General features: G+C 45.3%; 1 protein-coding gene across 3 annotated transcripts in view; it reads right to left on the reverse strand.

Annotated features, from left to right (window-relative positions):
• The window catches only part of PIK3AP1 (phosphoinositide-3-kinase adaptor protein 1), a 153385-nt gene that overhangs the window by 111240 nt on the left and 29804 nt on the right, over positions 1-12341 (reverse strand). For all 3 annotated transcript variants that reach the window (XM_073685714.1, XM_073685715.1, XM_073685713.1), the window contains exon 2: positions 11871-12269. In XM_073685714.1, the coding sequence (XP_073541815.1) occupies positions 11871-12269 (399 nt within the window). The remainder of the gene's footprint in view (positions 1-11870; positions 12270-12341) is intronic.

Below are 12341 nucleotides of genomic sequence, written 5' to 3' on the forward strand. Positions count from 1 at the left end.
GAACTTGGCTTACCTCCAGCATGCCCAGAGACTTAACCCGCGCCAAGCCCGGTGGTCCTTGTTTTTTGCTCGTTTTGATTTTGTTCTTCATTTTCGCCCGGCTGACAAAAACGTCAAAGCAGACGCCTTGTCCCGATTCTTTCTGGTGTCCGATCTCGAGGAAGAACCTAAACATATCATCGATCCCGCCAGAGTAATGCAGGTGGCTCCCGTGAGTCTAAATCGTCTCCCTCCCGGTAAGACGTTTGTTTCAGTACCTGATCGGGAGAAGATCCTACACTGGGGCCATTCGTCTAAACTAGCTGGCCACGCCGGTCAGAAAAAGACCCTCCAGCTTATTGCCCGGCACTATTGGTGGCCTACCCTGCACAAGGACATAATAGACTTTGTTTCTGCCTGTGTGTCCTGCGCCCGCAACAAAGTCCCGAGACATCTGCCAGCCGGACGCCTCCTTCCGCTTCCTGTACCTGCTGCCCCCTGGCAGCATATAGCAATGGACTTTATAACTGATCTCCCCGTCTCTGCCGGTTGTACGGTCATTTGGGTGGTCGCTGACCGCTTTTCCAAGATGGCTCACTTTATTCCCCTGCCAGGCCTTCCGTCTGCATCCGAGCTGGCTAAAGACTTTATCCGCCACATCTTCCGTCTTCATGGCCTGCCCCTCCACATCGTGTCGGATCGTGGGGTACAGTTCACCTCACGTTTCTGGAGAGCCACTTGTAAACTACTAGACGTCACCCTGGACTTCTCTTCCGCTTACCACCCACAGTCCAATGGTCAAGTGGAGCGGATCAATCAGAACCTGACCAGTTACCTCCGGCACTTCGTTAATGCCCACCATTCTGACTGGGTGGATCTCCTACCATGGGCCGAGTTCTCTTATAATAATCACGAGAGCGAATCCTCCTCCAAATCCCCGTTTTTTGTAGTCTTTGGTCAGCATCCTCGGATTCCTTTTCCTGTCTCCACCTCTGTGGACAACCCGGCTGCGGAATCTCTCGTTAGCAAATTTTCCTCCATATGGGAGAGTACCCGGTCCGCACTCCTTCTGTCATCCGAGCGTATGAAAAGACACGCTGACAAAAAACGCCTGGATCCTCCACAATTTCGTCCAGGAGATAAAGTCTGGCTCTCATCTAAATATGTTCGACTCAAGATACCTTCTTACAAGTTAGGGCCTCGGTTCATCGGCCCTCTGGAGGTCATCAGTCAGATCAACCCGGTGGCCTATAAATTGAAACTCCCGGCCAACTTACGGATCCCCAACTCCTTCCATGTATCTCTCCTCAAACCCGTGGTGCTTAACTCTTTTTCCAAGTCTACAGGTACGCCTCCTGCTCCGGTTTCTGCTGAGGACGAGTTTGAGGTAGAGAACATTCTTGCCACCAAAAGGGTAAGAGGAAAGACCTTTTTTCTGGTAGATTGGAAGGGGTTTGGTCCTGAGGAGAGAACGTGGGAGCCCCGGGAGAACATCCATGCCCCTCTCATCCTAGCTAAATTTCTATCTGGCCTAAAAAAGGGGGGGCCTAAAGGGGGGGGTACTGTAGTGCCGGCGTCCCTGCCCTCTGCTAGGCAGGGACGCTGTTCCCCTCACCGCTCTGCTCCGTGCCCGGCGTCCCTCTCCCGCTCTGCTGGCAGTGCGCGCTCCTTCCCGGCCACTGTGCTTAGGGCGCGCGCGCGCGCCCTCCCTCCCTCTTAAAGGGGCCGCGCGCGCCGTCCTTAGGAGTCCCCGGCCAATGGCCGGAGGACTTTACCGTATATAAGGCACCTCCTCCAAAATGGAGGTGCCCGAGCAATGTTGTTTGCACCTGTGTCTCACCTGTGCTTCAGCCCTCAGGTCCCGTTGCCAGTTACCTGCCAGTTACCTGCCAGATTCCTGCCTGATTACTTGCTACCTGCCTGCTAGTCTGAGGTCCGACGGTCTGCCTTACTAATCCTGTCAGTCTGTCTAAGGACCAGCCTGCCCGCTCACCTGGGAGCGCACATCAGATACCTGCCAGCTTGTCTGAGGTCCGACGGTCTGCCTTACTAATCCTGTCAGTCTGTCTAAGGACCAGCCTGCCCGCTCACCTGGGAGCGCACATCAGCTACCTGCCTGCCTGCCTGAGGTCTGACGGTCTGCCTTCCAACTCCTGTCAGTCTGTCTATGGACCAGCTTGCCCGCTCACCTGGGAGCGCTCTTCTGCTACCTGTCTGTTTGCCTACCCGGAGGCTCTGCCGTCACGTGCTGTGACCACCCGCCTGTCCAGAGACTTCTGCCCGCTCACCTGGGAGCGCTCATCTGTCGCCTGTCCGCTGGTCTTCCTGGAGGCTCCGCTGTCACTTGCTGTGACCACCCGTTCATCCAGAGACTCTCGCCTGCTCACCTGGGAGCTCACGTCTATCTTCAGCCGCCACAGGTCGTACCAACCCTATACCTAGAGACTGCCCCGGTCACTTGCCGTGACCTCCAGCCCGTTCACTCAGAGACTGTCCCGTTCACTCAGAGACTGTCCCGTTCACTCAGAGACTGTCCCGTTCACCTGCTGAGACTTCCAGCCCGTCTTCCCTGGTCGCCACCCGCTCCCTTACAAGGACCGCCTCCTTGTATAGTAGCTCTGAGGTTCCGCCTCCCAGACCCGTTACACCTATGCATTAAGCAGTTATCATTCTTGAAGAGTCAAAGCATCAATGCTACAAAAATGAAGGTGTGAACTTCACCATATCCAGGTGGCAAAATTGGCTAAGCTCAATATTCTCGTCGAGTCTTGCGTGTATATTTATTTAGTACTGTGCTGTAAAGAGTTATAGTAATATCGAAAATGTAAATGCAGAGACTCACAAAGCAAATGCTCAGTTTCGAGAAGTTCAGTACTTCCCCGTTTTTTTGTTCCCAAGCATCAGGATGTTGTAGGTTAAATGTTCACAGATCATTGGTAAGTGCCATTTGGATAATGTGCATCAGTCCCAATATGTCTTAACCCCTTTACAACCCAAGGTGGTTTGCACGTTAATGAACAGGCAAATTTTTTCAATTCTGACCACTGTCACTTGAGGTAATTACTCTGGAACGCTTCAACGGATCCCACTGATTCTGAGAATGTTTTTTCGTGACATATTGTACTTCATGATTGTGGTAAAATTTCTTTCGATATCACTTGCATTTATTTGTTAAAAAAATGGAAATTTGGCAAAAATTTACATCAGCACAATTTTGGAACCAAAATTTTTTTTTTTATTAGGGAGCTATAAGGGTTAAAAGTTGACCAGCAATTTCTCATTTTTCCAACAAAATTTATAAAACCATTTTTTTAGGGACCACATCATATTTGAAGTCACTTTGAGGGGTCTTTATGACAGAAAATACCCAAAGGTGACACCATCCTAAAAACTGCACCCCTCAAGGTGCTCAAAACCACATTCAAGAACTTTATTAACCCTTCAGGTGCTTCACAGGAATTTTAGGAATGTGGAAGAAAAAAATTAACATTTAACTTTTTTCACAAAAATGTTACTTTAGACCCAAGTTTTTTTATTTTCGCAGGGGTAACAGAAAAAAAATGGACCCCAAAATTTGTTGTGCAATTTCCCCTGGGCACGCAGATACCCCATATGTTGGTGAAAAGCACTATTTGGGCGCACGGTAGGGTTTGGAAGGGAAGGAGCGCCATTTGACTTTTTGAATGTAAAATTTGCTTGAATAATTAGAGGACACCATGTTGCATTTGGGGAGCCCCTGATGTGCCTAAACAGTGGAAACCCCCCACAAGTGACACCATTTTGGAAACTAGACCCCTCAGAGAACTTATCTAGATTTGTGGTGAGCACCTTGAACCCCCAGGTGCTTCACAGAAGTTTATAACATTGAGCCATAAAAATAAAATTTTCACATTTTTCCCACAAAATTTTTTTCAGTCCCCACTTTTGCATTTTCATAAGGGTAACAGGAGAAATTGCACCATGCCGTTTGTTGTGCAATTTCCCCTGGGTACGCAGATACCCCATATGTGGGGGAAAACTACTGTTTGGGCGCACGGCAGAGTTCGGAAGGGAAGGAGCGCCATTTGACTTTTTGATTGTAAAATTTGCTTGAATAATTAGCCGACGCCATGTTGAATTTGGAGAGCCCCTGATGTACCTAAACAGTGGAAACACCCCACAAGTGACACCATTTTGGAAACTAGGCCCCTCAGGGAACTTATCTAGATGTGTGGTGAGCACCTTGAACCCCCAAGTCCTTTACAGAAGTTTATAGCATGGAGCCGTGAAAATAAAAAAATCGAACTTTTTCCATAAAAATGATGTTTTAGCCCCAATTTTTTTATTTTCACCAGGGTAAGAGGAGAAAATGGACCCCAAAAACTTTTGTTCAATTTCTCCTGAGTACGCCAATACCCCATATGTGGGAAAAATACAGTGTTTAGGCGCACGGCAGAGTTCAGAAGGGAAGTAGCACTGTGTGACTTTTTGAACGCAAAATCGTCTGGAATCGAGAGCGGACACCATGTCGCGTTTGGAGAGCCCCTGATGTGCCTAAATAGTGGAAACCCCTCACAAGTGACCCCATTTTGAAAACTATACCCCTCAAGGATTTTATCAAGGGGTATAGTGAACATTTTGAACCCAGAGGTACAACAGAATTTGATAACATTAGGCCATTCAATTGAATAAGTTGTCATTAGTCTTGAGCGCAAGTGCTCGCTACTTGAGTTTGCATCAGGTACTCAGGTATGCACCATGTATCAAGGGTGCTCGAGTGACATGCTCGAGTCCCCGCCCTGCATGCTTCACAGTTATTAGACACCCAAAAAAAAACATGCGGGGATCGCTCGTGCATGGCAGGCAATCCCCGCAAGGTTTTTTTTGGTCGCGAAGCATATGGGGCAGAGACTCGAGCATGTCATTCGAGCACCCACGATACTCAGTGCATATCCGAGTACCAGATGCAAACTCAAGTAGCGAGCACTTGCGCTCAACACTAGTTGCCATATCGTCATCTTTTTTTTTTTTTACTTTTGAAAAAAAATTCAACCCTAACCCCAACCCTAACACCAACCCCAGCCCTAGCGTTTATTTTTTACGCCATTCCTAGTGCGGTATAAGTGATTAGACGACTTTATTCTTCGGGTCGGTGCAACTGCAGAGATACCAGAATGATATCGGGTTTTTATGATTGACAGCTGTCACACACTAAAAGACACATATTTTGTAAAATCTAGTTTTTGCATCGCCATATTTTGAGAGCTATAATTTTTCCATATTTTGGCTAGCAGAGTCATGTGATGGCTTGTTTTTTGCGGGATGAGTTCACGTTTTTATTGGTGCCATTTTCAGGCATGTGACATTTTTTGATCGCTTTCTATTCCGATTTATGGGAGGCAAAATAAACAAAAAACAAAAATTCAGGAATTGTTTTTTTTTTTTTTTTTTTTATTCTACTCCGAGTGTGGTAAAATTGATAAGATAGCTTTATTCTTCGGGTCAGTACGTTTACAGCGGTACCACATTTATATCGTTTTTCTATGTTTTGGCGCTTTTACACAATAAAAGCTATTTTATAGAAAAAATTATTTTTTTGCATCGCTTTATTCTGAGAGCTATAACTTTTTTATTTTTCGCCTGATGGAGCTGTATGGCAGCTTGTTTTTTGCGGGACGAGATGAAGTTTTCAGCGGTACCATTTTTATTTATATTCGTCTTTTTTATCGCGTATTATTCAATTTTTTGTTTGGCAGTATGATGATAAAGCATTGTTTTTTGCTTTGTTTTTATTTTTTTTACCGTGTTCACTGAAGGGGTTAACTAGTGGGACAATTTTATAGGTCAGGTCGTTCCGGACGCGGCGATACCAAATATGTGTACTTTTATTGTTTGTTTGTTTTGTTTTTTTCATAATAATATTTATTGATGGGATTATATTTTTATTTTTGGTGGATTATTTTTTTTATTTTTTTTTTATTTTTTTACAATTATTTTTTTTTTTTTCACTTTCTGACAGTTTTTTTTACTTTTTTACTTTGTCCCACTATCGGACTTTCACTTTTTTTATTCTGATCGCCTGCATAGCACAGGAATGGAGCTCCATCCCTGTGCCATGCAGGCTGTCAGCGCTGCACAGTGAGAAGATAGTTTGGTCATGTACTGCGCATGACCAAAAAATCTTCCTGCTGTCTGGTGACCCGGATGTTGTCATGACGACATCGGGTCGTCATGGCAACATCCGGAAAGCCGCGGCAGACAGTGCTGGAGGCTGGAAGAGGAGGTGAGTATACCGATCACCTCCCCTTAGCCAACGCAATGCTGTGATCGACTTCGGGGACCGCTCCCTGCACATAGTACCGGGTGTCAGCTGTGACAATCAGCTGACACCCGGCGGCGATCGCACCCGCACAGCCTGTGTGCACGCGCGGTCGCCATGACGTATTAATACGGGTCAGGCTCTTAAAGCCCAGGGCACTGACGCGTATTAATACGTCATGGGTTTTAAAGGGGTTAAAGGTAATTGGTCAGGTCATTCTTGCATACTACACTAATAGTATCCTGAAATAGGGCTTGGGCAGCCCTTTCAGGAAATGTAAATTTTATTTCTCTAAGTGGCCCTGTTGTGTTCCTGTAAGCCCCGGAAAAATGTATTGTCTCGCGCAGGCAAGTCAAAAATGTGCAAATGATAAATGAATATGGGCAGCACGATGGTTAGCACTGCAGCCTTGCAACGCTGGGGTCCTGGGTTCAAGTCTCACCAAGGACAACATCTTCAAGGAGTTTGTATGTTCTCTCCGTGTTTGTGTGCATTTCCTCTGGGTTTTCCTGTTTCTTCCCACACTCCAAAGACATACTGATAGGGAATGTAGATTGTGAGCCCCAATGGGGACAGTGCTCATAATGTCTGTAAAGCGCTGTGGAATTAATGGTGCTATATAAGTGAGTAAAAGAAATAAAAAATAAATAAATAAATATACACCCCTTCCCCGCCCATAATCCCGCCCACCCCCCTGCACTGGCGTCACTGATTCTGTCAGACTGCCGTATGCCCGAGGATCACTTCGCAATCCTCGGACTGGCAATCTGCTCTCCTGACCTGAGTGACAGCTGAAGAGAAATACATGCTGTCATGTTTATGTTAGGAGAGCAGACGGCCAGCCTGAGGATTGTGTTGCGATCCTCGGGCGAGTAACACAGCACCCAATCAGTGACGCCGGCCGGGAAGGGTGGGCAGGATTTTAATGGCTACATGTTGTATACGTGAAAAAAACGGATGCAACACGTAGGTGCAACACAGACATGTGAAGGACACCTAAATGTATCAATTTTTTATGTATACCCATTATAACCTATGGGGCTGTTTACATGTCTTTTTTTTTCCGGCAGTATGAATGACAAGGGCCAATACAAGACTATGGGTCCATGAAAAACATGTTCAGCACACAGATGGCGTCCATGTTCCATCCGTGTGTGTGTCCGTATTTAACAATACCGGAATCGGAAGTTCCCATAATGCCTGCGTTCTGCAGTGTCTCTGAAGGATGACAAGCTGGATGGCTAAGAATAATGTAGAATGTATTACATGAAAAGCCGGCAATTCAGCAGCGGCATACACCGGTACCCGACAATTTAGAACAGAAATAATAGAGCATCACACATAGATTAGATACATAGACACATGTCAGTCACATATATAAGAAGTACAGTGATAGTGTTGATTACTGTACTTGTCATTTAGTGTTAAAATAAAGGATTTATTAAAAAAAAACTTGGCGTGGGGTTCCCCGTAATTTTAGTCTCTAGCGGAGATTAAGCAGACGGCTGGGGCAGATGTGTGAAGCCTGGGAAGGGGGTAATACCCACGGAGCTTCCCAGGCTACTAATATCAGCCCCCAGCTGAATACCTAGCCTTTACTAGCTATTAAAATGGGGGATCCCCCCAAAAAAATGACGTGGGGTCCCCCCTATTTTAATAGCTAGCAAAGGCTAGGCAGACAGGTGGGGGATGATATTAATAGCCCACGAAGAGTGCCATGAATATTGGCCCCCTCCCAGGCTAGAAACAACAGCCGTCAGCCGCCCCAGAAATGGCGCATTCATAGGATGCGCCAATTCTGGCACTTAGCCTCGCTCTTCCTACTGCACTGTAGCGGTGGCAGTGGGGTAATAGGGCTGGGGTTGGTGTCAGCTTATAATGCCAGCTGACATCAAGCCCAGGTTAGTAATGGAGAGGAGTCTATAAGACACCACCATTACTAACCCCATAGTCAAAGTAAAAAAAAAACACAAACACCCAGAATAAAGTCCTTTAATTGAAATAAACACACAATTCTTTATTGTTCTAAATTAAACCATAATTACCGTCACGCCTACTCCAGCTGAAGCCAATGTCTTCTGCAATAAAAGTAAAATAATAAACCAACATCATCCTTACCTTACCATGGTTCCCAGGACGGCTCCAGCTCTGCTACATTCACATGACAGGCTGAATCGCAGCCGAAAGCTGCCATCCAGCTTGCCATGCCGCAGACACTGAGAAGAGCAGGCATGCTTGCGCTCCTCAGTGTCTGGCTGTGACGGCATAAGGATGAGCCGAGGTCATGTCCATTGAACTCAGCTCAGCTCATGCGCGTCACTGACAGCGTGGGAAAATTCTCCTGCGCTTGCCGTGAGCGCAGGAGAATTCTCTCACGGCAAGCGCAGGAGAATTTTCCCACGCTGTCAGTGACGTGCATGAGGTGAGCCGAGTTCATTGGGCATGACCTCGGCTCATCTGGATGCCGTCACTGAGGAGCGCAAGGATTCCTGTGCTTCTCAGTGTCTGCGGCATGGCAAGCTGGATGGCAGCTTTCGGCTGCGATCCAGCCTGTCATGTGAATGTAGCAGAGCTGGAGCCGTCCTGGGAACCATGGAAAGGTAAGGATGAGATTGGTTTATTATTTTACTTTTATTGCAGAAGACATTGGCTTCAGCTGCAATGGGCGTGACGGTAAGTATGGTTTAATTTAGAACATTAAAAAATTGTGTCTTTATTTCAATTAAAGGACTTTATTCTGGGTGTTGTGTTTTTTTAAATACTTTACTAGAAATTCATGGCGGTCATGTCTAATATTGGTGTGACCCCATGAATTTCGGGCTTAGGGCCAGCTGATAATGCCAAGCTGGCCCTAACCCCTTTATTAACCAGTGAGCCACCGCACCAGGGCTCTGAATGAGTTGAGTACAGCGCCAGAAGATGGCGCTTCTATGAACGCGCCATTTTCTGGGGTGGCTGCGGACTGCAATTTGCAGCGGGGGGGGGGGGGCCCAGAAAGCTTGGGCCTCCCTGCGTTGCGGATTCCAGCCCCCAGCTGCCTAGTTGTACCTGGCTGGATACAAAAATAGGGCGAAGCCCCACATATTTTTTTTTTAATTATTTCATGAAATTCATTAAATAATTAAAAAAAAAAGGGCTTCCCTATATTGTTGTGTCCGGCCAGGTACAAATAGGCAGCTGGTGGCTGGGGCAGCCCGTTCCTGCCTGCTGTACCTGGCTGGACACAAAAATAGGGCGAAGCCCCACAGCAATTTTTTTTTAATTATTTCATGAAATTCATGAAATAATTTAAAAAGGGCTTCCCTGTATTTTTGTTTCCAGCCAGGTACAAATAGGCATCTGGGGGTTTGGGGCAGCCCGTTCCTGCCTGCTGTACCTGGCTGGACACAAAAATATGGCGAAGGCCATGTCAAATTTTTGGTGAAAAATTCAATAAAAAATTAAAAAAAAACACATTTAGGGACTGCATCTTTATTAACCACTCCACGTGAGGGGTTAATAAAGATGCAGTCCCTAAATTATTATTTTTTTTTATTATTTTTTAATAAATTTTTCCCAAAAATTTGACGTGGCCTTCACCATATTTTTGTGTCCAGCCAGTTACAGCATCCAGGAACGGGCTGACCCAAACCACCAGATGCCTATTTGTACCTGGCTGGAAACAAAAATACAGGGAAGCCCTTTTTTTAATTATTTCATGAATTTCATGAAATAATTTAAAAAAAATTGCCGTGGGGCTTCGCCCTATTTTTGTGTCCAGCCAGGTACAGCAGGCAGGAACGGGCTGCCCCAAACCACCAGCTGCCTATTTGTACCTGGCCGGACACAACAATATAGGGAAGGCCTTTTTTTTTAATTATTTCATGAATTTCATTAAATAATTTTAAAAAAAATACGTGGGGCTTCGCCCTATTTTTGTGTCCAGCCAGGTACAACTAGGCAGCTGGGGGCTGTAATACGCAGCGCAGGGAGGCCCAAGCTTTCTGCCCCCCGCTTCAAATTGCAGTCCGCAGCCACCCCAGAACATGGCGCGTTCATAGAAGCGCCATCTTCTGGTGCTGTACCCAACTCATCCAGGGCCCTGTTGCGGTGGCTCACTGGGTAATAAAGTGGTTAGGGCCAGCTTGGCATTATCAGCTGGCCCTAAGCCCGAAATTCATGGGTTCACACCAATATTAGACATGACCGCCATGAATTTCTAGTAAAGTATTTAAAAAAACACAACACCCAGAATAAAGTCCTTTAATTGAAATAAAGACACAATTTTTTAATGTTCTAAATTAAACCATACTTACCGTCACGCCCATTGCAGCTGAAGCCAATGTCTTCTGCAATAAAAGTAAAATAATAAACCAATCTCATCCTTACCATTCCATGGTTCCCAGGACGGCTCCAGCTCTGCTACATTCACATAACAGGCTGGATCGCATCCGAAAGCTGCCATCCAGCTTGCCATGCCGTAGACACTGAGAAGCGCAGGCATGCTTGCGCTCCTCAGTGTCTGGCTGTGACGGCATCCAGATGAGCTGAGGTCATGTCCAATGAACTCGGCTCACCTCATGCACGTCACTGACAGCGTGGGAAAATTCTCTTGCGCTTGCCGTGAGCGTGAGAGAATTCTCCTGCTAGGTATTCAGCTGGGGGCTGATATTAGTAGCCTGGGAAGCTCCGTGGGTATTACCCCCTTCCCAGGCTTCAAACATCTGCCCCAGCCATCTGCTTAACCTCCGCTAGAGACTAAAATTACGGGGAACCCCACGCCAATTTTTTTTTTTAATAAATCCTTTATTTTAACACTAAATGACAAGTACAGTAAGCAACACTGTCACTGTACTTACTATATATGTGACTGACATGTTTCTATCTATCTAATCTATGTGTGATGCTCTATTCTTTCTGTTGTAAATTGTCGGGTACTGGTGTATGCCGCTGATGAATTGCCGGCTTTTCATGCAATACATTCTACATTATTCTTAGTTGTTTTCCTTCATGTAGAATTAACCTACAAGGAAAGAAAGGGTTTATTTTCATTCCGATATTTGTGTCCCATTGACTTGCATTGGTTTCTGGTATCGGAATCGGCAATATCCGATATTTTTGGGTATCGGTCCGATCCAATCCGATCCGATATTTCCCGATATCGGAAGGTATCGCTCAACACTACTGGCAATATAATTAGAATTTCTAATACACACACCGCTTTTTCACATCTATTGTAAGAAAACCCCTGATGAGAAATTTTAACCCCCAAATTGTGGATTTTTTACATATTATAACAATAGCTTTAAAATTACAAAAAAAACATATCTTGAATTAAGACCAAGTGTATGATTTCTTCACATTCACAGTGGGGAGTGTTTTCTGAGCAACCTACACATCACGGGTTACATATTACAGTGCACTCAGCATGGTCTGAACAGCAGCGAGCAGGGTCCAAATGATGACATGAAATGTTTACTTAAGTAACTTATTATTTTAGAATGGTTTATGTAAAAATAAAGTTTGTAAGTGGCAAACATGCTTTGATTCCTATTTTTTTCACAAAATAATCCAATGTGCTATTATTAAGGAATTAACGAGAATGACCACATACCTTCTGATATGGAATTCAAAACTGCAGAAATATACAAGTCAGGGTCATCTTCAGAAGACAGAGATTTCCATTTTGGCCAGTCTTGAAAAAAAACAGTAAAATCCTCTTTGTCTATTAAGAATAAGACAATCACTTTGTTTGGTGGCTTTAAAACTTTCCCTAGGCTTTCTAAAACTTCTGGATTGTCAAAAGTATTCTCTAAGTCTCCAGATAGAAGGATGAGAATACATCTACAAGTGTGAAATGTTTTCTGGCTTTTCTTTGGTATAGGGCCATCCTCACAGAGTTCATAAGATTGAACAGCAAGTGGAAAGTGATGATGCGTCTCGAAGAGGCTGACGAGATATTGGCACCACTCCGTTGCGTCTGGTCCATGGAGTATTAATAAGTCACAGATCCCTGTAAAATACCAATAGAAACTGATTATACATGCAGTGATTAAAATGTAGGTTAACAGCATCTATTCACTGC

This window comes from Phyllobates terribilis, unplaced genomic scaffold (assembly GCF_046119375.1).
Source record: "Phyllobates terribilis strain yellow unplaced genomic scaffold, ASM4611937v1 Scaffold_5__5_contigs__length_657084704, whole genome shotgun sequence".
Classification (NCBI taxonomy): domain Eukaryota; kingdom Metazoa; phylum Chordata; class Amphibia; order Anura; family Dendrobatidae; genus Phyllobates; species Phyllobates terribilis.